The 25,879-nt window shown below is 56.3% G+C and overlaps 1 protein-coding gene across 1 annotated transcript in view; it reads left to right on the top strand.

The window, feature by feature from the left end:
* LOC129675535 (SCO-spondin) overlaps positions 1–25,879 on the top strand; it is a 52,630-nt gene that overhangs the window by 7,948 nt on the left and 18,803 nt on the right. The window contains exons 18-66 of the mRNA XM_055605517.1: positions 540–729; positions 835–929; positions 1,156–1,412; positions 1,694–1,828; positions 2,598–2,794; positions 2,927–3,054; positions 3,140–3,249; positions 3,546–3,695; positions 3,789–3,882; positions 3,988–4,157; positions 4,387–4,620; positions 5,041–5,262; positions 5,667–5,900; positions 7,544–7,635; positions 7,713–7,944; positions 8,082–8,234; positions 8,507–8,647; positions 8,718–8,900; positions 8,984–9,134; positions 9,661–9,814; positions 9,915–9,969; positions 10,399–10,497; positions 10,761–10,955; positions 11,045–11,172; positions 11,656–11,806; positions 11,895–12,048; positions 12,512–12,584; positions 13,222–13,281; positions 14,481–14,649; positions 14,969–15,112; positions 16,433–16,603; positions 16,688–16,852; positions 17,479–17,658; positions 17,745–17,867; positions 17,946–18,075; positions 18,245–18,370; positions 18,525–18,616; positions 19,500–19,673; positions 19,913–20,077; positions 20,572–20,821; positions 22,044–22,090; positions 22,238–22,408; positions 22,761–22,892; positions 23,078–23,223; positions 23,902–23,996; positions 24,825–24,877; positions 25,049–25,255; positions 25,389–25,559; positions 25,672–25,751. Of these exons, the coding sequence (XP_055461492.1) occupies positions 540–729; positions 835–929; positions 1,156–1,412; positions 1,694–1,828; positions 2,598–2,794; positions 2,927–3,054; positions 3,140–3,249; positions 3,546–3,695; positions 3,789–3,882; positions 3,988–4,157; positions 4,387–4,620; positions 5,041–5,262; positions 5,667–5,900; positions 7,544–7,635; positions 7,713–7,944; positions 8,082–8,234; positions 8,507–8,647; positions 8,718–8,900; positions 8,984–9,134; positions 9,661–9,814; positions 9,915–9,969; positions 10,399–10,497; positions 10,761–10,955; positions 11,045–11,172; positions 11,656–11,806; positions 11,895–12,048; positions 12,512–12,584; positions 13,222–13,281; positions 14,481–14,649; positions 14,969–15,112; positions 16,433–16,603; positions 16,688–16,852; positions 17,479–17,658; positions 17,745–17,867; positions 17,946–18,075; positions 18,245–18,370; positions 18,525–18,616; positions 19,500–19,673; positions 19,913–20,077; positions 20,572–20,821; positions 22,044–22,090; positions 22,238–22,408; positions 22,761–22,892; positions 23,078–23,223; positions 23,902–23,996; positions 24,825–24,877; positions 25,049–25,255; positions 25,389–25,559; positions 25,672–25,751 (7,228 nt within the window). The remainder of the gene's footprint in view (positions 1–539; positions 730–834; positions 930–1,155; positions 1,413–1,693; positions 1,829–2,597; positions 2,795–2,926; positions 3,055–3,139; positions 3,250–3,545; positions 3,696–3,788; positions 3,883–3,987; positions 4,158–4,386; positions 4,621–5,040; positions 5,263–5,666; positions 5,901–7,543; positions 7,636–7,712; positions 7,945–8,081; positions 8,235–8,506; positions 8,648–8,717; positions 8,901–8,983; positions 9,135–9,660; positions 9,815–9,914; positions 9,970–10,398; positions 10,498–10,760; positions 10,956–11,044; positions 11,173–11,655; positions 11,807–11,894; positions 12,049–12,511; positions 12,585–13,221; positions 13,282–14,480; positions 14,650–14,968; positions 15,113–16,432; positions 16,604–16,687; positions 16,853–17,478; positions 17,659–17,744; positions 17,868–17,945; positions 18,076–18,244; positions 18,371–18,524; positions 18,617–19,499; positions 19,674–19,912; positions 20,078–20,571; positions 20,822–22,043; positions 22,091–22,237; positions 22,409–22,760; positions 22,893–23,077; positions 23,224–23,901; positions 23,997–24,824; positions 24,878–25,048; positions 25,256–25,388; positions 25,560–25,671; positions 25,752–25,879) is intronic.

Below are 25,879 nucleotides of genomic sequence, written 5' to 3'. Positions count from 1 at the left end.
GAAGCCATGTAAGGGAGGAAGTGATTATTTTAGCCCACGGCGCAAGGGAATACCGTCGTCCGTCATGGTGGGCCAGTCATGGCAGCAGGAGGGAACCAGCGGCCATATTGCATCCTTAGTCAGGAGGCAGGAAGAGATGAATACCCGTGCTTTGCCTACTTGCTTCTTGTTACCCCAGGATCTCAGCCCATGGAGTGGTGCTGCCCTTCGGCGGCATGGCATGGGTCTTCACACCTCAGTTAACCCAGTATAGAAAACCCTTCATGGCTAGGCCCCGGTATTCTCCTGGGTGATTGTAGATCTCATCACGTGAAGGCCTTCTGAACAGCTTGCCCGTCTATGCTGGGGGCTGTGGTGTTGGCAGTTGAGCTGTTCAGGTCTCTAGCATGGGGGCTGGGATCCTACTAGGTATGAGGGGATCCGGATGGCTTTGGGGGTCCTCTGTATCTAGGTTCCTAAGACTTGCTGTGGCAGACTGGAGGCTCGGATAGCCAGGTGAGCCCATGCTGGGGTCGGCTCTTCCATCTCCCCTTCTACAGTGTCTGCCGGGAGAGGGGCCTCTGGAACTGCACAGCCCTCCACTGCCCCCCACAGCGGGCGCTCTGCCCCCAGGACCTCATCTATGCTCCTGGTGCGTGCCTTCTCACCTGTGACAGCCTCAGTGTCAACTATTCCTGTCTGGCTGGAAGCACTGACGGCTGTGTCTGTCCCCTGGGCACTGTGCTGCTGGTGAGGCTGGGAAGGGGACACATGGGGCAACAAAGCGGCTCTCCCTGTCCAAGGGCCCTGCCCCGCTCCCTAGCTGTCCACAACAGTGTTTCCGCCCCTCCCCAGGACAAGCGCTGCGTGCCTCCTGATCTTTGCCCCTGTCGTCACAATGGGCAATGGTACCCACCCAACACTACCATCCAGGAAGACTGCAGCGTTTGGTACGCCCAGTGCCTGTCAGCCGTTACTGCATGAGCCGAGCCTCTGACTCCTGACCCTCCAGCCATCATGCCTCTTTTCACTAAAAGGGGTTGGAATGGTAGATGGGCAGGATATCCTGAGCGGCCTGGACACTGGGAACCCTCCAGACTTCTTCACACTCAGGCAGGGTCTGTCTGTCCGGACTCTCCCTGTGGCTGATGGCTCTGTCCTGCCTCTTGCCCACAGTGTGTGCCAGGGCCAGCGGTGGCAGTGCACAGGCCAGAGGTGCAGTGGATGGTGCCAGGCATCTGGCGCCCCCCACTATGTGACATTCGATGGGCTGGCCCTCACCTTTCCTGGGGCCTGCGAGTACCTGCTGGTGAGGGAGGCTGGTGGCCGCTTCAGTGTCTCCATCCAGAACCTGCCTTGCGGGGCCAGCGGCCTCACGTGTACCAAGGCGTTGGCTGTGCGTCTGGACAGCACTGTCGTGCACATGCTTAGAGGTGGCTGTGACCTGTCGAAGATGGTTGCGATACTGCGGGGGGGGGGGGGGGAAGGGGGGGAATAGCAGCGCTGCATCACAGCTCCTCAGCATGGCCAGGTTTCCTCTCAGCCCCTTCCTAGGTTTGGTTTGTTTGGTGGGGTAGGTTGGAGTTGGCTCAGAGAAGTCCTCTAACGACCTGCCCCAAGGTCACTAAGAAAATAAGGAAAAGGGAGCTTGGGGGAGTGGCTGGGAGGACCCCCCGGGGACCCGCTAAGCTTAACACCCTCCCTTCTTCTTCAGGCCAGGCAGTAACAGTGAATGGAGTGAGCATAAAGCTCCCCAAAGTCTACACAGGCCCCGGGCTGAGCCTGCACCACGCTGGCCTCTTCCTGCTGTTGACTACGCGCCTGGGTCTCACGCTGCTCTGGGACGGAGGTCAGGCTCCGCCCTCACCCTTAGGCCACACCTCTTCTTTGCCCTGGGGGCTGGAGTCCCCCAGATCCTTCTTCCCGCTGCCAGCCAAGCTCTGAGGTTGAGGCTGACCTCTGACAGCCACCTGGGAACCAATTTCCAGTATGACAGCTGGGCCAAGATCTCCGCTCTCTTCCACCCCACCCCCACCCTCTGCTCAGTACCCCCGGCCCAGCGGCCACCCCTGTCTCACAGCCCTTGAAAGTGGATGAAGCTTTCATAGTATAATTTCATAACTGTGCTTTTCTTCATTGTACAAGTGTGACCGCGCCACCAAAGAAACATTTAGAAAACACCAAGTTTTAGGAAGAAATGAAAGTAGACCGGCTGACGTCCCAGTACCCAAACATAAGCAGTTGGCGTTTTAGAAATATAACTGTTGTTGAGGAACTGAGGGAAGCCAAACTAACCCTGGGTGGATTTGGTCCTCTCAGCCAGGCTAGACTAGAGCTTCTGGCCTCAAAAGGGCTTTCAGCTCATCCTGAAGCCAGTTCCTACCTGAATCCAGCCCGGTGCAGGGGATTTTATTGTCTCTCAACCTAGTGTTAATTAAGAAACTAGGTTCCCAGCTGGCACCTAGATGTTGGTCTTTTCAGTTATCCCCAGAAGAGGGACTCAGCACCCTGGGTTTGGGTGGGAGGGAGCACCTGTGCAGGGGACTATCATACCCACATGTTTTCCTGCCCGGCCCAGCTGAGGGCCCTGGAAGTCACATTTATTTTAATGCCACCAGGCACTCGGGTTCTGGTACAGCTGTCCCCCCACTTCCATGGTCGTGTGTCTGGGCTGTGTGGAAACTTTGATGGTGATGCCGGCAATGACCTGCGGAGCCGCCAAGGAGTCCTGGAGCCCACGGCAGAGCTGGCTGCGCACTCCTGGCGCCTCAACCCACTGTGCCCTGAGCCAGGAGATCTGCCACACCCCTGTATGGTGAGCCGGGAAGGACAGCCAGAAGGGAGTCAGGGGTGTAATAGCTGAGAGAGAGAGACAGGGGAGAGAAACAGAGAGAGAGAGAGAGAGAGAGAGAGAGAGAGAGACCCACAGAAGCAGCCTGTCTTGCAGGTGAATGCCCATCGGGCGAACTGGGCCCGGGCCCGCTGTGGGGTGATACTGCAGCCACTCTTTGCCCCATGCCACACAGAGGTGCCCCCACAGCAGCACTATGAGTGGTGTGTGTATGACGCCTGCGGGTAAGAAGGCTGAAGGGCGGGTGCGATGGGCATGCAGAGGTGGGGGGAGGGGGACGTTTGAAAGGCTGACGGCTCCACCCCACAGGTGTGACACAGGGGGTGACTGTGAATGCCTCTGCTCAGCCATTGCCGCGTATGCTGAGGAGTGTGCCCGGCACAGACATCCTGTGCGTTGGCGCAGCCAGGAACTCTGCCGTGAGTGTGTCCTACTCTCTTGATCCTGCCGTACGTTGAGCCCCTTGAAAGGTGCTTCTCCTGTCCCGCCAGCTGGCCATTTAGTCACTCAAGTTCAAAGGCGAGTTGTGTGCTCCCTCTGTTGCCAGACCCTATTCTCAATGGAGTGAACGTGAGACTGGCTGATGCACAGGGCTCGCATCCTTCACTTTCCACTGGAAGGTCTGGGTACAGGTGCTTCCCCTGGCTGTCAGCTGAAGTTGGCTTGCCTGTGCTCTTGGGCCTCAGTGAGCAGAGCCTCTCTTCTCCCCACACAGCCCTACAGTGTGAAGGAGGTCAGGTATATGAAGCCTGTGGTTCTCCATGTCCCCCCGCCTGCCATGACCATCCTTCTGAGCCCAGATGGCACTGCCAGGCTATCGCTTGTGTGGAAGGCTGCTTCTGCCCCGAGGGGACGCTGCTGCATGGTGTGTTGCTGGGGAGAGGACACTGAGACTGGGGAAAGGCCACAGGCCTTGGCTGGGCGCCTTTGTTCTGAATCCTGTGCTCTGTGCTCCCAGGAGGCGCCTGTGTGGAGCTGGCTGCCTGTCCCTGCGAGTCAGGGGGAGGTTTCTTCCCACCAGGGACTGTGCTGCAAAAGGACTGTGGAAACTGGTGAGTGGGAGAACAGGAGACACCTGTGCTCTCGGGCAGAGCAAGCTGACCTGTGGCTAATGCCAGGCCGCTGTCCCCTCCCCCCGGCCCCCGCCGTGTGCTCAGCACGTGTCAGGAAAGTCAGTGGCACTGTGAAGGTGCCGGTGCGCCGTGTGAGGAGACGGAACCTGGCTGTGCGGAAGGAGAGGCACTGTGCAGAGAGAGTGGGCACTGCGTGCCACTTGAGTGGCTTTGCGACAACCAGGACGACTGTGGTGACAGTTCAGATGAGGAGGGTGAGCCTTTTCACCTCTGTGTGGCAGTAACAGGACAGATGACTGTGTTGACTGAGGCTGCAGCATCTGTCCCCAGGACGGCATCCTAAGCCACTGCATCCCCTGCCAGGAGCTGTGACTTAGGTGATGGGTGGGAACTGAGGGACAGAGAGGGCATTCTGGTTCTCCTTGGGCCGGGGTTCTCCTTGGCAGCATAATATCCTGAACCTGCTCCCTTGTCCCATGCCAGGCTGTGCCACCTCGGGCTGTGGGGAGGGGCAGATAGCTTGCCAGTCTGGCCACTGCCTGCCCCTGTCCCTGCTCTGTGATGGGCAGGATGACTGTGGAGATGGCACAGATGAGCGGGGGTGCCTGTGTCCCCTTGGCTCTCTGGCCTGTGCTGACGGCCGCTGCCTGCCGCCGGCCCTGTTGTGTGATGGCCACCCCGACTGTCTGGATGGTGCAGATGAAGAGTCCTGTCTGGGTGAGGAGCCCCTGCCCTGCCTCCTGCCCACTAGGCACCCCCCTCTCAGGGTCCAGCTCCTGAAGGCCCCTGTGTATCTACCCCCTCCTGTGCCAGGTCTCCGCTCATGAAGGTGGTGCCTGTGAATGACTGAGTGGAGATACCATAAAAGAGATAGAATAAGGGGTAATCCCAGGGGCTGGATTGCTCAGTGGTTAAGAGTACTTGCTCTTCTAGAAGACCTGAAATCAGCTCATAGCACCCATACTGGGCCACTCACAGTCACCTATAAGTCTAGATCTACGGATTCTGACGAGGTCTTCTGGCCTCCATAGGCCTCTGCGCACATGTTGTGTGCATTCACAGACACGTGGACATGTAAATCTTTTAAGTCTCCAAAGGGGGTAGGTTCCAGGACCACCTTCTCTCCTCTGACTGCAGGGCAGGCGAGCTGCATCTCTGGAGAGGTATCTTGTGTTGACGGCACGTGCATTAGGACCATCCAGCTGTGCGATGGAGTTTGGGACTGCCCAGATGGAGCTGATGAGGGGCCTGGCTACTGCTCTCTGCCATCTCTGCCTACTCCCCCTGCTGACATTGGGCAGAACCCTTCCACCAGCTCCCTGGATATGGCACCGAGTCCTACGGGTAGTGCCAGCCCTGGTGAGTCTCTGGGAATAAACAGGGTGAGGAAGCTGGAAACCTGAGATGCCCAGGCAGGGGTGAGTAAGTATCTCAGAAAGAAGCATTTGGGCCAAACTCTGGGCCTGGGCGCTCTGGAATGAAGTGGTCACTGTTTGAAAGAGATGGAAGGTCCAGAATTATTTCCTGGGGTTCAGGAGCCTCCCTCTGAATGAGTGAAGGAGAACCTAATGGACGTTCAGGGACCAGGGCAAAGCCCGTGACAAATAGAACAGCTGCCGGATGCAAGAGAGGGTGAGATTAGGTTGGGAAGGGGTGTGCTTGTTTGAGAGTCAGGTGTGCTGGACCTAGAGGGTGTGAGGGCGAGCTGGGCCTGCAGAGCCAGGAGTCCACCCCTGCTGGTCTAACCGACACCTCCTCCGCAGCATTCCCCTGCGGCCTCTTTGAGTTCCGGTGCAGCAGTGGAGAATGCACCCCTCAGGGCTGGCGCTGTGACCAGGAGGAAGACTGCACAGATGGCAGTGATGAGCTGGACTGTGGGCCCTGCCTGCTGTCCCAGGTGCCCTGTGCCCACAGCCCACACTGCGTGTCCCCGGAACAGCTGTGTGATGGCGTAACACAGTGCCCTGATGGTTCAGATGAGGACCCCAGTGCTTGCGGTGAGAGTTACATACCTCACTTTGTACAGGTCCCTTCTGTATAGGGGTGGCCTAACAGACTAGGGCCTGGCTCTTCCCAAGTACCTGTCACCATCGCCCCTTGCTGTGGTAGGTTGGTGCAGAGCTAGAACATGACTGGGGATATCAGAGGCTGAGTTGTAGTGAGAATTCTGGAATGTTGGTTTCTTTTAAAATACAGAAATAAGCTGGGCACAGTGGCGCACGCCTATAATCCCAGCACTCTGGGAGGCAGAGGCAGGCGGATCTCTGTGAGTTTGAGGCCAGCCTGGTCTACAAAGCAAGTCCAGGACATCCAAGGCTACATGAGAAACCCTGTCTTGAAAAGCCAAGCCAAGCCAAGCCAAGCCAAACCAAACCAACCAACCAAAAAAAAAAAAAAAAAAAAAAAACCAAATAAACAGAAATATTATAATAATATAGTTTTGTTTTAATCACAGGTGTGGGGTATGGGGCCGCTTTGATCTATCTGCAGCAGCTGAGTATGCTTTGTCTCATGCTCTAGCAGAGGCATGGTTTTGCCAGATGCAGATACTGTCTGCGATTGTGTGATGTTTGGAATTCTGGGACTTTTCAGAGGGTGTATAAATGCTAGGGCCCTGAGAGGTGGTTGGTCATTTAGGGAGGTTTTGTTGCATTTGTTTCAAAGAAGAAACAAAAGGAATGAAATTAGATTCATTGATTTTCCTAATTCTTCTCCTCCCTTCTTTCCCTTGTTTCTCTCCTATCTAGTGTTTGGGGATAAAGGGAGAGAAAAGATGAACCCACAAAGTAGCAAAGATTAGCAACACTGAGCAATTGTTTTTGCTTTGTTTCTTTGATCTTTACCATACCTTAGAAGGTTTTGTGTGTGTGTGTTTTCTGTGGGCCCATGGGAAAGTAGAAAGGAGTTTCTTGTTTGTTCATATTTGGGCAAGAAGGAAGAAGAGAGTGGGTCTTGGCAGGGCCTGAGGGTGGGTCTGTTTGGAGGCTCCACCATCCACAGCTTCTCCTCACCTCAACTGAGTGGAGTCCTCTGTACCCTTACAAATCAGCGCTTCGTGTCCTGCCTACCTCACAAGACAGGGCATCAGGCTGTCCATAGGCCCTTGTTTTCCTTCAGCGCCATTCTTCAACCCCTTCTAAACATCCCTTTGATCCAGGACAGGACTATGCCTCCCACCATGTCCTTCTCTAATGCCTTGGCTTTCCCTGCTGGTCCTTCTGTGGGGGATAGGACTGGGGGGGGGGGACAGGAGCATGATAGGATACTTCTTTTTGTCTATTTGTCTGTTTTTAAAGACAGGCTTTCTCTGTGTGGCCGTGGCCATCCTGGAATTTGCTCTGTACACCAGGCAGGCCTCCAACTCAGAAATCTGCCTGCCTCTGCTGAGATTAAAGGTCTGTACCATTACTGCCCAGCTGACAGGACACTTCTTATCCACAGGTTCTACCCAGCTGCCATCATGCCATGGCCTTTTCTCCTGTGGCTTGGCTCCCTGGAGGTGCCTGAACCCCAAGCAGCTCTGTGATGGGATTCCTGACTGTCCCCAGGGCGAAGATGAGCTGGACTGTGGTATGGATACTGTTTTCTTGCTATCTAGGAAATGGCGTTTATTCCTAGCTAACTGTTCTTTCTTCCTCAGAGGAGCTGTCAGCCCCAGGAGGCCCTAACAGGACAAGAGTTCCCTGCCCAGAATTCTCCTGCCCAAATGGCACCTGCATTGATTTCTTGCTGGTGAGAGTCTCAAGCAGACATGGGTAGGCTCAGATTTTGTACACCTAACCAGAAGCCTGAGCCCTTTGCTTTCTCAGGTTTGCGATGGGAATCCAGACTGTGAGTTGGCAGATGATGCAGAGCTCTCCCTGGATGAGCAGGGTTGTGGGGCTTGGGGCTCCTGGGGTCCGTGGGAGCCATGCAGTCAGACCTGCGGGCCTGGCACACAGGGGCGGAATCGACACTGCTCCGCACCCGATCTCCCAGTGCTACAGAACTGCCCAGGCCCGCAGCACCAGTCACAGGCCTGCTTCACGGAGGCCTGCCCAGGTGAGGGAAGGCACATCTCGCAGGGGGAATAGAACAGCAGGTGCTGGAGACAGAGGGGACAATAGAGGCTGTTGAGCTCTAGCCCTGCCTCACAGCCCACACCCCAGCACACACACCATCCTGGCCATCCTTTGCAGTGGACGGTGAATGGGGCTCCTGGTCTCCCTGGTCTCTGTGTTCTGAACCCTGTGGGGGCACCATGATGCGGCATCGGCAGTGCCGCCCACCTCAGAACGGGGGCAAGGACTGTGCGCTACTGCCTGAGAGCCCTGGTAGCATCCACCAGACCAGTGAGTAGAGGGGAAGAGAGCACAAGTAAGGGCATGAGGAGGTGGGTGATGGGACACTGAGTGAGTAGCTGGTCACTAGGGGAGGGGGCCTCTGGGTGGATACTGGGAGAGCGGGGGAACACAGCAGGAGTAAAGGGTTTCTGGAGGGTACTGTGGGCATAGGAGTCACCACCTGAGACACCGAGGGCATTGGGGGCTTAGTGTAGTGGACACTGGGTTTCTGGCACAATTGCCTCTCTCTAAGCTCTGTCTTTACCCTTGCCCACTTTCAGATCCCTGTCCCCAGGAAGGCTGCCCCAATGCCACTTGCTTCAGGCAGTTGGTATTCAGGCCCTGTGCTCCCTGCCCTTTGACTTGTGATGACATTTCGGGTCAGGCTATGTGCCCACCTGACAGGGCCTGCAGCAGCCCAGGTGAGGGGGTACTGGACCGGGTCTGCGGAGGCCTTGCTTTGCGTGATGCCTAACGCTGGGTTTTACTTAGGTTGCTGGTGCCCAGAAGGCCAGGTGCTGGGCACTGAGGGGCTGTGTGTGAGACCCAGTCAATGCCCCTGCCTGGTGGATGGTACCCGTTACTGGCCTGGGCAACGCATCAAGATGGGCTGCCAGCTCTGCTTCTGCCAGGATGGCCGACCACGTCGCTGCCGGCCCAATCCAGAATGTGCTGGTAAGCCTCTGCCCAGACCCTTCCCCAGGGGGCCTGCTCCCTGCCCAGACCACAGAGCCCTGTGGTCATCTGTCATCTTCCAGTGGATTGTGGCTGGTCTTCCTGGTCCCCCTGGGCAGAGTGCCTGGGCCCCTGCAGCAGCGAGAGCCTCCAGTGGTCCTTCCGGAGCCCCAACAACCCACGCCTCTCTGGCCGAGGTCGCCAGTGCCGTGGTATCCACCGAAAAGCCCGCAGGTACAGAGCAGGGACACAATCTGTCCTCTACCACTTCTTAGGAAGGTGGCTCTGAGCCCCTCTTTGAGACAGGTGTTTCACATCTGCCAGAGACCCTCAGACTAGCAACCTGCTCTCTGACCCCTCAATTGACACCTCAGTTGTCTCCTACATCAGTTTTGTTCCTGCTAGATCTAGGAGCCAGCAGACAGAACCTACAAATAGAGCTTTCCAGTGGCAAGAATGGGTCTGTGTGTCTGTTAGGGGTTGAGGAGTGCCCCTGGTGAGGCTTGTAGAGGCACCATTATTTCAGGCTCTTCCTGGGCGGGCTGTGTGAACCTGCAGTGTTGGCCCAGAGTGCTTCCCTCCCATTCTCTTGGGCCTGTTACGGTTGGTCCTTTAGGAGCAGGGGCAGAGCGGGATTGTAGCGTGACCAAACATTTAGCCAGGACTCTCTCAGTTTTATGACTGAAAGTCACAAGTGGGGGTGGGGTAGCTCTGAGTAAGCTCCCTCCCGAAGGAGGCTGTAACGTGTCTCCCTTCCCAGGTGCCAGACGGAGTCTTGTGAGGGCTGTGAGCAGTGGGGCCTCATGCACCGTGTCGGGGAGCGCTGGCGTGGGGGCCCCTGCGTGGTGTGTGAGTGTCTGCACGGGGCTATCACACGCTGCTCCCCCTACTGCCCCCTGAGCGGCTGCCCCCAGGTGAGAGGTCTGAGATTGTGGAGAGGTGGTATGGGCCAGCCAGGCTTGGGGAAACTGAGTGTTCAGGCATGGACAGTGGCTTGACTTCTCTGTCCCACAGGGCTGGGTCCTGATGGAGGGGATGGGAGAATCGTGCTGCCACTGTGCGCTGCCTGGTGAGTGGGTCTGAGGGGCGGCAGAAGAGCCTCAAGGAGAGAGGAATCCGGTGCAGACTATGACAGGGAGTAAGGAGGCGGTTTCCTTAGCTCAAAGGTGTCCTTACAATGAAGCTGGAGCCACCCAGCACTTGCGGTTACCTAGGCTGTTCACTGCACGGGTCTCTTTCTAACGCCTGCCTAGGCTAGGAACCGCACCTCTTCTGCACTCATCCAAAAGTTGTTTTGGCCTGGGGGTTTTAATTCTGTTTTCTAAATAGTCAGTGGAGGTGAAAAGCCCCAATTCACACACGGGGTAGGAGCTGACATTTGTTCCTGAGAAGCCATGAGAGGGAATGTGTTCCAGAAGTGTGGAGGGCCTGAGTGCTGGCTTGGTGGCTGGTGGCAGCCTCCCCCACTCTTTCTCCTGACCCTTGGGTCTCTGCACAGGAAAGAACCAGACATCGGTCCCCATGGCCACTCCTGGCCCCACCCTCAGCCCGGAGCCCGGAGCCCCTCTCGTCACCCATGTTCTGCCTCCCTTGGGAGGTAAGTCATGTGCTGTTTTGGATGCTGAGAGGGGCTGCCCTAGCAATTGCCAGACCTCTAGGAAAAGGGGCTCTCTGGCACAGTCCCCTGCCTTCAACACTGAAGGCCATAAAGTCACCCATGTCAAATTGCATTCCCCAGCTCTGCCCCTTGCTCCATTTTTCTGTCCCCTGTCTCCCCAGCTCCCCTTGTGGCTCCCTAAGTGTCCATTTTGCCTTCTGTTTTGCCCTACTTGAGCCTACTCCTCTTTCTCCTGAACCCAGATGCCTGCTATTCTCCCCTGGGCCCGGTCCGACTGCCCATGAGGGCACCCTCCCAGCACCCAGAACCCACCGCCTGGGCTGCTGCCGTGGGAGCTCCCATTGAGGAGCCTGGCCCTGGAGAGGGTGCTTATGCTGAGTGGCACACCCAGCCACTCTACCTGCAGCTGGACCTGCTGCAGCCTCGGAACCTAACTGGTCAGTGAGGGGAAGGGGACAGGACGGGCATGGGGGATGGGGTGGCTGTCTCAGTGCTGACCTTTGCCTTGCCCCGGTCCCCCCCTCAGGCATCATGGTGCAGTGGGCTGGCTCCTCTGCTGCTTACGTCAGCAGCTTGTCCTTCCAGTTCAGCAGCGATGGCCTACAGTGGCATGACTATCTCCACTCTCTGCCTCGTACCCTGCGTCCACCCACGGTACTGAGCACTCCAGTGCCCTGGGGCAGGTGACCCAACAAACCCCCTCGTGGATACCACAGCCATTGTCCCCAAGGGACTTTCATTCCCCTGAGGGACAGTCTTTGCATTAGACATCTGTGGGACAGCTACCGACTAGCAGGTGGAGCTGAGAGTCCAGGGACATCTGGAAACACAAAAGTGGCTTAGAATCTGCACACCCGACAGGCACGTGACTGTAACAGCCCTCGGAAGCACAGAGCAGCCCCGGCACGGCACCATTCCTTTAGGAGTTGGCACCCTCCCCGGGAAGACAGACCCCTTGCGGCTATAGGACTCAGTTCACCCGGGTGGGCATTCTCAGCCTCTTAAAGAGCCCCTGCTTTACGTGGGAGCAACATCCAGGTTATGAGGGTCGGGAGACTCAGAAGGGCACCAAAGCAGAGTCACGGTGACATCTTGAGCAAGAGGTGGGACTTGGGCAGCGAATAATGTCTCCCACAGCTTTCCCCGGAGAGCTGGGACCATACGGCCCCTGAGGTATGGACATTCGGCCAGATGGTACAAACAAGGTACGTCCGGGTGTGGCCACACAACAGCCACCACAGCAACAGCGACGAGCGCGGTATCTTCCTGCGGGTGGAGCTGCTGGGCTGTGAGCCACGTGCGGGTGAGCTTGGGAGCCGGAGGGGCGGGAGTGGGCAGTGCCAAGTCAGGACTCCTTAGGAGCATATTCTCCACAGTGTCCCCACCGGCACCCCCGTGTCCGGGGAGTGGACACCGCTGTGCCAGCGGTGAGTGTGCCCTGCAGGGTGGACTGTGTGATGGTACTAAGGACTGTGAGGATGGCTCTGATGAGGAGGGCTGTGCGCCCCTTCATGGAGGGACCACTAGCAGGTATGGCCTGGTCTTAGGCTGAACCAGGACGGGAAAGGTGAATGGGAGGAGCCCTGACTTGCCTTTACAAACCATGACTGCTGAGGGGTCATAGCCAGGTGTCCCTGGGCCCTTCCCACCTTGACAGCCTTGGATTCGGTACATTCTCCTAACATCTAGAGGTTAACGACCCTCAAAGGTGACTCCTGAGCTAAGACCACCGTCACCACCTGGCATGATAGACGGGAGACTCTCAGTTTCTACCTGGTCCTGCAGGGCGGGCAGTGGGAGGGCTTCACCTAGTCTCCAGTGATCACAACATGATCTAACCCTGCTCAGTTTGGAACTCACCTTCATCCAGCCTTAGTGGGCAGCGCCCCTCCTGAATGCCCTACCCTGGTCCCAAATCCCTTGATTCCTTTAAGATGGTTAATCTTCAGGGCTAGGAGATTCCCTGGAGCCCTGTGGTGATTTTTCTTTCTAGAGTCCATTCCACAGCCAGGACCCAGGCCCTTTCCTCCACTCAGCCTGGAAAGTTTCCATCCCAGCCCCGGGAGGTGAGTGGGAATTTGTGACTCACGGCCTCACCAACGTGCTTCCTGCACCTGCACTGTCATCCCTCTCTACACATTCAGTGGCTTTTCCTCCACTTGTGTTTCCTGATGCGGAGCTACCTGCCAGCTTGGTGCTAGGTGGAGTGCTGAGTGCTGGGGACACAGATCAGTGCAGAGGTGGACAGGGCAGGGTACTGACGTGGTGCGGTCTGGGGTACAAGAGCTCTGTTAAGGTGACAAGGCCCCGGAGCATCTGCTTTTGCAATCTATGCCTGAGGTCCCCAGAGGCATCGGGCATGAAGCTTGAAGGATGGGGATGCCTGTGACATGAAGAGGGGCCAGTCAGGGTGCTTTCCGCTGGACTTTGGGGAAGAAGAGATGAAGTGCTTGCACGGGTAGGCCGGTGAGGGTATGAACTGGTGCCCGAGGAGGCCTAGCTCATCTGCCTTGATCATGAGTTCTGAGGGTCAGTATCTTGGGGTGTTCAGCCTACTTACCTTGCAGGACATGATCCCTGTCCACAGTTCTGGGCTTCCGGAAACAGTTACAGGTGGGAAGGAGATAGCTGTGGCCTTCTGGGAAAGGCCATGTGGACCTGCCCTGGAGGCCTGAGCAGTGACTAAGCGCTCTTCCTCTGCAGGTTCTGGCAGACACCGAGCACCAGAAGCCTGAGCAGGAGTTATCTGTACCTAGTACAGGTGTGTGCACAGACTCTAATCCCGAGGCCCCATCCTTGTCATCTCCTGCCCTTCAGAACAAAGGCGGCAGCATCCCAGAGGCTGAACTCCCCGGTTCTCCTAGTTCTCCCAAGACCAGAGAGCTACAGGGTCAAGAGACAGTGGTCACCAGGTGCATGCCAGCTCCTGGCCTGCTCAGCCTACCAGACCCAGGATGTGAGGTCTGAGGGGACGAAGACAGTTCGTAGGGCCATGCAATTGTCTTGCAGGGTGGATGCAGTCTCCTCACCCTATCCTGGGTCAGTCTCCTTGAAGAAGCTGAGAAACCACCTGGCCCCATCATTGTCTCTCTGCCCACTGAGCCGTTTGTCGGCAACAAATGTCCTAAGTGGACACGGGAGTGGGCAGGGCGCCCAGCTCAGGATTCTTCTAAGCAGAAAAAGGGACACCCTGCCTGGCATGTGCAAACTTCCCCAGGGCTACTGATCAGCCACCTGCACCATGGGCCCCAGGGGAGCTGTCTCAGTGTGGGATGGATGGGTGCGGACCGCCAGAGCAGCAGGCTTGTACTGACTAACCTGGGAGATAGTGGACAAACCGCGCTAATGCGTGCCTCAGCTCTCTCATGGATGAGAGTCGGCAGCTCTTCCCCATGAATTCCGGTGGGAGTTTCACAGTCTGGCTGCACCATGTCTTTTGTAAAGAGTCACATTTGCAACATGTAGGCTCACGGGATGAATCCTAGTCTCATTATAAGTCTGGTTCCAAAGGAGGCTGTCTTTGAAGATGGATGCTTTGGCAGAAAATGAGCATCTGCTTCTCCTTTTCATCAGAGCTGTCAGGAAGCTCAAAATCAGTTTCTTTACATCAGCAGCAATGTCCTCATCCTGAGCCTCGGTCATGCTTGCTCCTTCTGCTGTTACATTTAAATGACAGTTCTTTCTCACCTCTAAATGCCTTATTTCATGATGAACTTGTTCTGGGTAGTTGCTGTGTACAGGATTAGATCAAACCTCTTTTTTTTTTTTTTTTCCCCTCCTTGTCCTTAGCACTCATCTCGTGCTCCTTGGGTGACAGAGTGCTACTCTCTTTCTTATCTGAGTGCCCTGTGGTAGCTGTGATCACCCTGCATCGTGTGGGAAGCAGGGGTGCCCTCTTCAGGGTCTGTCTCGCCACCTCTCATAGGCCAGGGAGCAGACGCCTTCCTCCGGCCCCGGAGAAGACAGTAGGTCCCATCCGTGCTCCTGAGACTCCTCTGCCTGTTTCAGAGCAATCTATGCAGACAGTGACCACCATCTCCACCCTTCCTCCTGGCGCCGAGAGCCTACACCCAGGAATGGCTGCTGTGACAGTGCGTCCCCCATATTCAGTCACGCCAGGAACTCCAGTTGGTAAGACTCTTCTGCCTGAACGGCCTGTGTGAGCCCAGCTTCTCTGTGAGGAGCAGAAGCCACCATGGGAGGTTTGTCATGTGGATCAAGGTCACATGGCTCCAGGTCATTTTTGGTAGAATGGGCCTAGGATCCCAGCTTCCTGACCCAACTCACTCCTTTTGCATTACCCCCCCCCCAAAAAAAAGGGCAGAAAGTGGGGTATCATAGACACTTAAGAGGAGGGAAGCTGGGGACTGATAGGAAGTGACCGAGGAGGAAGGGTAAGGGTGGCTGGTTTCCAAGCCAGCTGGCGTTCTGCGCTGCTGTCCTGTTGCAGGCCGAAGTGTCACCCCCAGGCCCTTCCCACCCACGCACTGTGACCCTGGGCAGATGCCCTGTGACGTGCTAGGCTGTGTGGCACAGGAGCGGCTGTGTGACGGGACGGAGGACTGTCTTGATGGCTCCGATGAGCAGCACTGCGGTGAGCTGGAGGGGCTGTATCATGCGCTGGAGATGGCAAGAGGGTTTCAGGTCTGGGGAGCTCATACGGGAAGGGCGTGGGAGGGGCTGGGGCAGTAGGGAATGGGGAGAAATTGCAACTAGGAGCACCAGTGTCTTTGAAGGTAACGAAGAGAATGGGATAGGCGTTGGGTCCCAGCCTGTTTTGTTAAACCTATTTGGCTGTTGAAGATACTCAACTATCCATCAGTCTACCTTCCCACTAATCCATTCACACATCCATCCGTCCATCCATCCACCCACCCACCTACTTATCCATTGCTCCATCCACCTCTTTATGTATCTATCATCCACTTGTTCTTTTTTAAAAAAATATTTATTTTGATTGTTTTTATTTGTGTATGTGCGCACATGTGTGTGCTCGTGGAGACCAGATAAGGGTATTGGATCCCTTGGAATTGTAACTAAAATGGTTATGAACCACCACGTGGATGCTGGGAGTCAAACTTGGGTCCTCTGGAAGAGCAAGCAGAGCTCTTAGTTACTGAGGCCTCTCTAGCCTCACCCACGTACCCTTAAACCTACCTGTCCATACACACGCTCATTTTTTCCATCCACACATTCATGCATCTGGTCATTTAGTCAATCTGCCTATTCTTCTTTCTATCTATGTATCCATTAATCTACTGACCCATCCATCCGTCCGTCCGTCCATCCATCTCTCTCTCCATCCATCTAATCTATTTATTCATTTACCCTTCCACCTACCAACTCACCTACCTGTCTACCCATCTATTAATTCACCATCTACTTAGCTATCTCATTCACACAGTCATCTCTCAATCCATTCATCTATCGATGTGCCCCCATATTCATCCATTTATCCATATAGTCTCTGCCTATATGGATCCATCCATATCCATCCCATCCATCCATCCATCCATCCATCCATCCATCCATCCATCCATCCAAGGTAGATAATTTTGATCAAAACTTAGTCTTCCAATGTGAAGAAAAAGTGTTAACCAATCCCAGAAACTGGAACCCTAGGGAGAACCCACTCAGAAAGAGGGTACCCCAGGGGAAGGGCTGTTTTGCGTGTACTGACCTCTCTCTGGATACCTACAAGTAGAGAAACTGTGACAGCTATGTAGAACAAAGACCTTATGTGGGCTCATCCTGGGTGGGAGATTCCAGAAACACTGGGAGGAGTGGAAAGTCCAGAGCCTCTGTTCAGCAAACTATCCTGATCTTGGCCTGAATTTCAAGGGACTCGGTTTCTCATCCGGCCAGAAAACATTTATGAGGCTCCCTTCTCTCCCCTCAAATTACAAATTAGCAGCAAGTGCTTGGCCCTTCACTGTGCCCACCACTGCCCTGCCTGGGTTGCCAGCCTCAAGGCCCCTTTGCTCCTCAAGTCAGCTGAGCTGTGGCAGTGGGGAATGCCTGCCCCGTGAGCAGCGCTGTGACCTGCAACTGAACTGCCAGGATGGCTCTGATGAAGACAACTGTGGTACGCGCTGGTCTGAGGTACAGTCCCGAGGGTCCTGTCCCTGCATGAGCCTCCCTCGAAGCCCTGCTGTGTTGTCCCCTGTAGTGGACTGTGTGTTGGCACCTTGGTCTGGCTGGAGCGACTGCAGCCGCAGCTGTGGCCTGGGCCTCATCTTCCAACGTCGGGAGCTCCTGAGACCTCCCCTGCCTGGAGGCAGCTGTCTGATGGACCAGCTCCGTAGCCAGTCCTGCTTCGTACAAGCCTGCCCAGGTAGCCTGGCACCCCAGATTTTTTTGGGGGTAGAGATTGACCACTTGCTGTGGGAGATCTGGGTTGGTTCATATCAGAGACCCTCACCAAGTACCCTGATCTCTCTGGGTTCAGTCTCTTGAAACTCTAGCACAATGATACCATGTGATCGAAGCCTTCAAAAGGTTGTGAGGACACCCCTTCCTCTGCCCTCACTCCCTTCCTCGTCTGCCTAGGTAGCCGAGGGAATCCCTCCACGTAGGGCTCCCAGGCTGTAAACTGGTAATTGTCGTTCTACCTGCAGCCATGTTTCCATGTGTGAGGATGAAGGGAGACAGCATAGGACAGTGTTTTCAGGGACAGCCAGTTGTACCACTTGCTTGTCCCTGGCTCCATACCCGAAGGCCTTGTAGACCTTTTGGTTCAGTGACTCCACCAGAGTGGCTCCCAGACTGCTCTACGTGTTGCTGAGAACTCTGGGCACACACAGCAGGCTGTCCACAGCTCCTGCGTCAGGGTCCCACCCCTAGCTTTGGTACTTTCCTTGTGTCAGCTTTGGTAGCTGCCAGTTGTACCCACCGTAGGCTTCTGCCTTTGTATCCCGTCCCCTCGGAGTCATCCTGGTGGACCCTCTTCTTCCTCCACAGTGGCTGGGGCGTGGGCAGAGTGGGGACCCTGGGAGCCCTGCAGTGTCTCCTGTGGAGGTGGCCATCAGAGTCGCCAGAGGAGCTGTGTGGACCCCCCACCCAAGAATGGTGGTGACCCCTGCCCTGGGCCGTCCCATGAGAGGGTGCCCTGCAGCTTGCAGCTCTGCCCAGGTGACACAGGTAAAGGGAAGCTGGACCTCCCACAGTGGAGCCCAAGGGTTTGTCTCTGGGTCTGCTGGTTCCCACCCTACTTGTGCTCCGCTCAGACTGTGAGCCAGGCCGTGTACATGTGAGTGCTGAGCTGTGCCAGAGGGGACTCGTACCCCCATGTCCACCCTCCTGCCTGGACCCTGAAGGCAACAGGAGCTGCAGCGGGCACTGTATGGAAGGTGAGGCAGGGCCAGAAAGTGGAAGAGGTACCCTCTCGAGCCCAGCCCTGTCCCCAAGTGACTTCTTCGTGCCCTCAGGATGCCGCTGCCCTCCTGGGCTCCTCCTCCAGGACTCCCGCTGCTTGCCTCTCTCTGAATGCCCCTGCCTGGTAGGCCAGGACCTGAGGCAGCCCAGGCTGCCCTTCCTGCTGGACAACTGCAGCCAATGGTGGGCATGCTAGGCTAAGGGGTGGTGTTGGCCCAGGGTTGAGTCCTGGGGTGAGAGAGGGTGCTGGGCCAGGGAGGGCGCTGGGTCAAGAGATGGTTCGAGTGGAGAGCAGGTACTGGCCATGGCTTTCTGGTGCTGAGGGATCCTCCGTCCCTTCTGTTCTCTGCAGCACGTGTGAGAATGGGATACTGCTGTGTAAGCCAGGGGGCTGCGCCCAGTCCTGTGGCTGGTCTGCCTGGTCCCCTTGGACTCCCTGTGACCGCTCCTGTGGCTCTGGAGTGAGGGCCAGGTTCAGGTGTGGAGCTGGGGCAAGAGCGGAAGCGATAGGGAGGAAGGAGCAGAGCAGGCCACCCTGGCAGAAAGGGCAGCGAACAGATGAGGAAGGGATAAGGAAGGCAGTGCTAGGTGGTGTAGGAGCAAGACAGATGCTCAGGCAAGTCTCTCCTCAGGTCCCCCTCCAACCCTCCTGTGGCGTTTGGAGGTGCCCCATGTGACGGTGACAGGCGGGAGCTGCAGGCCTGCTTCACAGGGTGTGGGACAGGTACTGTGAGGCAGGAGACTGCCTTCCTCTCCCTAATCCCCCGTCCTGGCTGGTACCCTGGCTAGTGAGGCTGGCGTCCCCATGTCTCCTTTCCTGCCTGAACCCCAATGCCAACACAAGCTGCAGTGGGTACTGAAGCCAGAAAGTGGAAGTGAAGTGGGCCCGTCCATTTGAGCTATGGTCCTGGAACCGGTCTAGGTTAGTGGGCTTTGGAGTGGGAGAGATGGGCTTTCATGTAAGCATCCTGGGTACCTGGACAGGCCATCTTATGGGGGGCAGGTGTATGCAGAGGCTGGAAGAACGAGCCTGCTGGGCTGGCTGTGTGCTTCAGGCTCCCAGGGCAGACAGGAACTCTCTGGGGCAGGATAAAGGGGCCAGTTGCCCCTTTGCTCAGGCGATGCAGGTTTCAAGGGAGATCACGGCAGTGCTGGCTAATCCCTGTTGGCATATGAGGCAGAGTGAGTGGAGGGTGGTGGAAATGAGTGGAGGAGGCTGAGAAGTGGGTCCTGGAGTCAGTGGGGAGTGAAGGGTGATCTCACGCAGGTGGTCACAGGTCACAGGAAACTCCGAGGTTTCCCATATAGAGAAATCTAGAAGAGCTGGGCTGAGGGACTGAGGGTGGGGAATGTATTGCGAACTGTTGGCTGAACCATGGGAAGTGCAGGCGTGAGCTTGGCCAGGTTCCACGGAAGGCTCTGCCTTAGGGAAGGTCAGAGTGGAGTTGTAGGGTAGGGTCCTAAGAGCAGAGTGAGTCATGGGAGAAATTCTACCGTTCACAGCCTCTTGGTTTTTTGGACCTGACCCAGACCCTGCCCCCCCCCCCCCCCCGGCCAGCCTGTCTGGAGTCTTTATACGCTAGATCTGCAACTGTCCTTCTTTCCAGAGATACCAGGCTGGACGCCTTGGACGTTGTGGTCCTCCTGCTCCCAGAGCTGCCTTGTCCCCGGGGGAGACCCTGGCTGGAGGCAGCGTTCTCGGCTGTGCCCTAGCTCCAGGGATTTACTCTGTCCTGGAGAAGCCACCCAGGAGGAGCCCTGCAGCCTGCCTGTGTGCCTAGGTACTGCCTGACAGTCCTGGTGTGGCTGGGAACCTTAGTGAGAAAAGGAGAATGACCGCCCAGGAAGGAGGGGAGAGAGCAAACCTGGTGGCTGTCTTTAAACCACCTCCACCCCACCCCCACCCAAAGCCTCCTTTAAAAGGGGAGACTCTGATTGACATTATTGGATTGTACTAAATCCCTTCCTTTCCTGCCTACATCTTGCCGCCCCTGACTGTGGCCCCCATTCTTCCTGACAGTGCCAAGTGCCTGGGGATTGTGGGCTTCCTGGTCCACCTGCTCAGCCTCCTGCAATGGCGGCACCCAGATTCGTGGGCGCAGCTGCTCTGGCTTTGCTCCTGGGAACCTTGTGTGCCCAGGACCCCACACTCAGACCAGAGACTGCAACATGCATCCGTGCACAGGTGCCTTATCCCTTCCACACTCTCCAGGTGGCCGCATCTACCTAGGGCGTTGACCTTTCCGGCCTTCCCATCTCACTTAGCTGACCTCTGGCTTCAGAACGGCCCACAGAGAGCTAGGGAGCCTTCAGGATTCCCAGTGTCTCTCCGGGTCCCCTCTTCCTCCCATTTGCTGGAAACCAGATACTGGGCCAGACACTTTACTTGTCCCTGATAAGGGCATGTGACCTTGGAGGCAGAGCCCACTCACAGGCAAAACTCAGGAGAACAGTGTCAGCCCAGAGAGGCCTATTTCCTTTTCTCCCTGATCCTTTGGGCATGCCTCCCGGCCCAGACACTGGTGTTCTCCTGTTCTCAAGAGCATGCATATCCAGGGGAGCCAAGCTCTCTGGAAAAGGGGAGAGGATGGGAGATGTCGGGAGAGGAGGGACTTCCTCACCCCAGGCCTTTGTCAGCCTCCCTGCTGTCCTGCTCAGACGCTCTATCTTCCCATCTAGCCCAGTGCCCAGGAAACATGGTGTTCCGCTCAGCAGAGCAGTGTCACAAGGAGGGGGGTCCGTGCCCCCAGTTGTGCCTGGCGCAGGACCCCGGGGTGGAGTGCACTGGCTCCTGTGCCCCAGGCTGCAGCTGTCCTCCTGGCCTCTTCCTGCACAATGCTAGTTGCCTGCCCCGCAGCCGGTGCCCCTGCCAGCTGCATGGGCAGCTCTATGCGCCAGGAGGAGTGGCTCGCCTGGACTGCAACAACTGGTAGGCTGCCAGGCAGGGGAGGACAAGGCAGGGGAGAGGTGGCACGAAGGGAGGGGCTGTGATTCACAGTCAAGGTGACACAGACTCGCACACATACTCATCATTGTGGGTGCAGGGGTCAGAGGGCAGGGGTCAGCTGATAACACGCCAAGCTTGGTTCCTGAGCAGACTGGCTACAACACAGGTGTCCACGAGAAATGCTGCCCCAATCTGACTGGGGAGACTGGGTTTCAGATAGGTGGGTGTGCTATGCAGAATGGAACTACAGACTGAAGAGGGGCTTCCTTTTAAAGATGTAATTTCGTTCCTTGGCAAGTTCATATATACATATAGTTACTTTGATCCTATTCATCCCCACTCCTCCCCTTAACCACTTTCAGATCCACTCCAGCCCCTTCCAACTTAATGCTATTGTTATTGTTGTCTGTGGACTCCTGGGTATGGCGCCATCCACTGGAGAATGGTCCACCCAGCAGGGGTCACGTCCTTAAAGAAAATGGACTTCACTTCCCCCGTAACCCATCACTTGTCCACTTGTTGTAGCTACTCAATTGGGGAGGGGGATCATGAGCCCCTCTGGAAGGGGTTTTCTCTTTCTTGAATATAATTCTCTTCATAGAATCCCTTGGGTTCTGCTCTTTGAAATAAACAATTCTCAACCGACACCAAGTTTTGCCAGCAGAGGGCGCTCTAACATCCCCCCATCTCACCCCCTTTCCTCGGATTTCTTCTTCATTTTCCCCTTTCTTTTAATTTCTTTTAATTTCCCCCAGTTCCTTTCTTTATAGGCCCTCCCCAATTCTCTTGGTTCTTCTGCCAGATCATTTTTCTGGACTCACCAGTGTTTGACAAGCAAACAGGCACTGGAGGAAAATGGAAGGGCAAAAAATATATCCACTTCTAGAATTGTGGCTCTTTCTCAATTGCCGCTACCTAGTCCTGTCCCTTAAAGTCGTGCAAAATGTTGTTTAATATGTACGCATGAAATTAAAAGCACAAAAAGGTATTTCCTGATGGAACCGTGTGACAAAGGGACAGCACCCCACCTGGGGCATCACGGCGCCGACTGGGCGTGGACTTGGGAGGGAGTCAGGAGAGTCCAAGTCACAGCATTCACTTCATGTTGTTTATTTGCTGGCCCAGATCCCTGGTCCCTGAGGCAGGTATCCAGTGCCTCAAGGGCAAGGGCTGGGTTGGGACTCAGTGGGTCCTCTCTTGGCAGCACCTGCATCTCTGCTGAAATGGTGTGCACGTCGGAGCTCTGTCCAGGTACTTCTCCATGTGGTCAGTGCTCAGAGACGTGGGCGACTCTAAGCCCTTCAGAGATAGCCTCCTGGGGGTGCTGGGAGCGTCCCAGAAAAGCCAGGGTTCAGGACAGCCTGGCCTGGTTTCAGACATCTGCCCTCACCCTGGCAGTGGCCTGTGGCTGGAGCCCCTGGACTCCGTGGAGTCCGTGCAGCCGAAGCTGTGACGTGGGTATTCGACGGCGCTTCAGAGCAGGCTCTGCACCGCCAGCTGCCTTTGGGGGTGCCGAATGCCAAGGCCCCAACATAGACGCTGAATTCTGCAGTTTGAGGCCATGCCGCGGTGAGTGTGGGGACCCAGGGCCTGAGACTTCCTTAAAGAACCTTTCAGAGAAAAGCCAGGAATGCCCCCTCAGGCCCCCATGAGTGATATAAGGGACTTCCCTAAGGGATACTACTACTAAGAGATGGGTCCTCAGAAGCCTTGCTAGTCCCTTCTCTAAGAGAGACCCTCTCTAAAGGCCAGACGCTTCCTCTCTGAATGCACCAGGTCCCCTAAAGTGAAGGCGATCGTGCAGGTAAAGGGAGACAGGATGAGAAAGGAGATGGGATGGGGGGGGTGCTTTGGATATCTGGGCCTGGGAAAGGGGTGGGCTGGGTATTGTGACCTCTAGTGACCAGAATGCTACCCACAGGACCCGGTGCAGAGTGGGGTTCCTGGACTCCATGCTCAGTGCCCTGTGGCGGTGGCTACAGAAACCGCACTCAAGGTGGTGGCCCACATGCCCCCATCGAGTTCTCTGCCTGCAGCCTGCAGCCCTGTGCAGGTGAGGGCTGCCTCGGGGACACTCTAGTTCTCATTCCCACCAGGCTAGACACTTCTAACACCCCGACCCCTGCAGCCCTGTCCATTTAAACAATACAGCCTCCGTGGCAACATCTTCAGTGCCCAGGACTGATGCCTCCCCCGTGTTAGGATCCTGGGCTGCCCTTTTGTCATGTGTGTCTACAGGACCAGTGCCAGGAGTGTGTCCCAAAGGCCAGCAGTGGCTGGATTGTGCCCAGGACCCTGCCTCCTGTGCCCATCTCAGCACCCCTCGAGAGGCTAATCAGACCTGCCACCCTGGCTGCTACTGCCTCTCTGGAAGGCTCCTGCTGGTGAGTATCTCCACTGCCCGCCCACAGCTGGGACCACCATATGGCTTGGGTCCCTGGTTTAGCAGGGAAGAGAAAGCCAGGGGTCTGGACAAGGGCAGAGCTAAAGGTTTGGGACTGGAGACAAAGCTTCTGCTGAGTCAGACTCCCTCCATAGCTGTTCTCTTGTTCATGAAAGCGGTGGTGGACCAAAAAGAGGTTTTCTACATTTTGCTCCCTCGAATGTGTGTCCTCCCCCACTGCCAGCTGTGTGCCGAGCAGCTCCTGTGTGCTCAGTCCTAGACTCGGCTGATGGATGCGTGGAATGGATAAGCAAGATATACTCAGAGTTGCCTACCGGGTCTGGCTGGAGACACAGCTGCTTTTCCTTAGTGAACATGTTTGCGGGGCTGGAGGGTGTTTTGCTGTTGTATAAATCACGTGACTCATATGAAAAAATATGTATCATACAGTTGACTTCCTTTAACAAGTCAGTCTCGTGCCTTGCAATGGAAGGGGGCCATTTTCTTCCTGAAGGAGAGGGTCTCTGTCCCCGTGTGACCCTCAGCTAGGGGTCTTCTCTTGCCCAATGAGAGGGCGCTGCTCTTCGGAAGGTGTCTGGGTGGCATGTGGGATGGACTTGAGTGCTGGCTTTGACTGGAGCAGGCTGGAGCCTGAGTGACAGAGGGCTTTCTATTTCAGAACAGTGTGTGTGTGCCTGCCCAGGACTGCCCCTGTGTCCACAGGGGGCGGCTTCACCCCCCAGGCAGTGCCTTGGTTTATCCATGTGAGAACTGGTAAGAACCGCTAACCCCCAGCTCTGCAGTAGCCCTGCGGTCCCTGAGAACCCAGCTATCCCTGGCTGTCTCTCCTCAGCAGCAGGGATATTGGCTCCAGTCGGCCAAAGAGAAGCCCATCCCTCCAGTAGCCACAACCAACCGGTCCGTCTGCCTGCCCCCTCCAGCCACCGGTCCTTGTCTGTCTTCTCTCAGGGGCTGGAGACACACTCGGTGGCCTGGCATGTGTTAAGACTCTCAGTTGAATCTCCAGTAATGAAAAAAAAAAATCGCCTGTCTTCTTTTTTCCTACTTGTGTTAATTTCTATGATTGTTGTGACAGAAATATATCATACTTGTACTCGGGCAACATACATACACACACACACACACACACATGAACACATTCATATACATACATGCATGTGCACAAGCATACACGTGCTCAGGAGGTAGGGGTCTTACAAAGTAGCCTTTGACGGCCACACATGTCCCAGATCAAGGTGTTGGTAGACCTGGCGCTTTTTGGGCACTGAGGGAGCCTTTGTCCCAACTCTCCTTTTGGCACCGATCTGGCACTTTCTAGCTTGCAGAGAGCTATCTTCTCCCTCTTTCCCTCATCTTCCCCCTGTGTATGTCAGCATCTAAATACCCTTTCCATATAAGAACATGGGTCACACTGGATTGTCCGTGACCTCCTCTGACAACCTTACTAACTTGATTACCTCTGGGAGGCTCTTATCTCCAAACAAGATCACACTTGCAAGTCCTGGGGACCAGAGTTCGGGTACAGGCTCTGTGGGTACCATGTAGCCCTGGGGAGCACCCAAGCTCTGCTTTTCCCCCTAGCTCCTGCATCTCTGGGCTCGTCACCAACTGCAGCTCCTGGCCTTGCGAGGAAGGTGAGAAAGGCTTTTCATGCCTCATGTGCCCTTGCTTCCCATCCCAGGCAGCCATGGGTCTGGGCTGAGGCAGAAGACATGCCTCAGGAAAGCGGAGGAAGAAGGTGGGTTGACGCCTCCCCACATGACATCACTCTCTTCTCACATCCTCTGTCCCCCATACACTCCAAGGGCAGCCTGCGTGGTCACCCTGGACCCCGTGGAGTGTGTGCTCAGCCTCCTGCAGCCCTGCCCAACGCCACCGGCACCGCTTCTGTGCCAGGACCCCCAGCATGGCACCCTTCAGCCTGCCTCTGCTGGCCACAGTGGCTGTCCCCACAGCCCTCTGCCCAGGCCCTGAGTTTGAGGAAGAGCCATGCCTCCTGCCAGGATGTGATCGTAAGTGGCCCTTTTAGGCTGATGCTTGCCCTGAAGCCCTTGGTGGGGCCATCTCTGGAGTACCTCATCCTTGTACCGGCTCCCTCCAGCACCCTCACACCTTATCACACTCCTTCCTCTGCTGTTCCCTCAGAAGCAGGCGGCTGGAGTCCTTGGGGCCCCTGGTCGGGCTGTAGTCGGAGCTGTGGAGGAGGCCTGCGGAGCCGGACTCGAGCCTGTGGCCAGCCACCACCCCAAGGCCTGGGGGATTTCTGTGAGGGACCTCAGGCCCAGGGGGAGGCCTGCCAGGCTCAGCCATGCCCAGGTACCTGCAGAGGCCAGGGTGGGCCCAGGAGCAAAGAGCAAGAAGCTGGGAAGCAGCCTTGGGAGGCAGGCCATGGTCTCCACCATTCTCTCTGCCCATCCTGTCCTCCCAGTGACCAACTGCAGCACCATTGAAGGGGCACAGTACAGCCCCTGTGGCCCCCCTTGTCCCCGCTCCTGTGACGACCTTGTGGTGAGTCTGGGCCCTTTTGATACTCCCACCTGACCTTTGACTCTGACCAGAGAATCATCTTGGGGGACACTCGAATGTGGGCTTGGGCCCATGGCCTCTCGCCTGACACTGGGGACAAAGCCTGGTGG

Source organism: Psammomys obesus, unplaced genomic scaffold (assembly GCF_907164565.1).
Source record: "Psammomys obesus unplaced genomic scaffold, mPsaObe1.curated_primary_1811, whole genome shotgun sequence".
Lineage (NCBI taxonomy): Eukaryota > Metazoa > Chordata > Mammalia > Rodentia > Muridae > Psammomys > Psammomys obesus.
The sequence above is the reverse complement of the archived record's forward strand: the minus strand, read 5'-3'. Positions and strand labels throughout refer to the sequence as shown.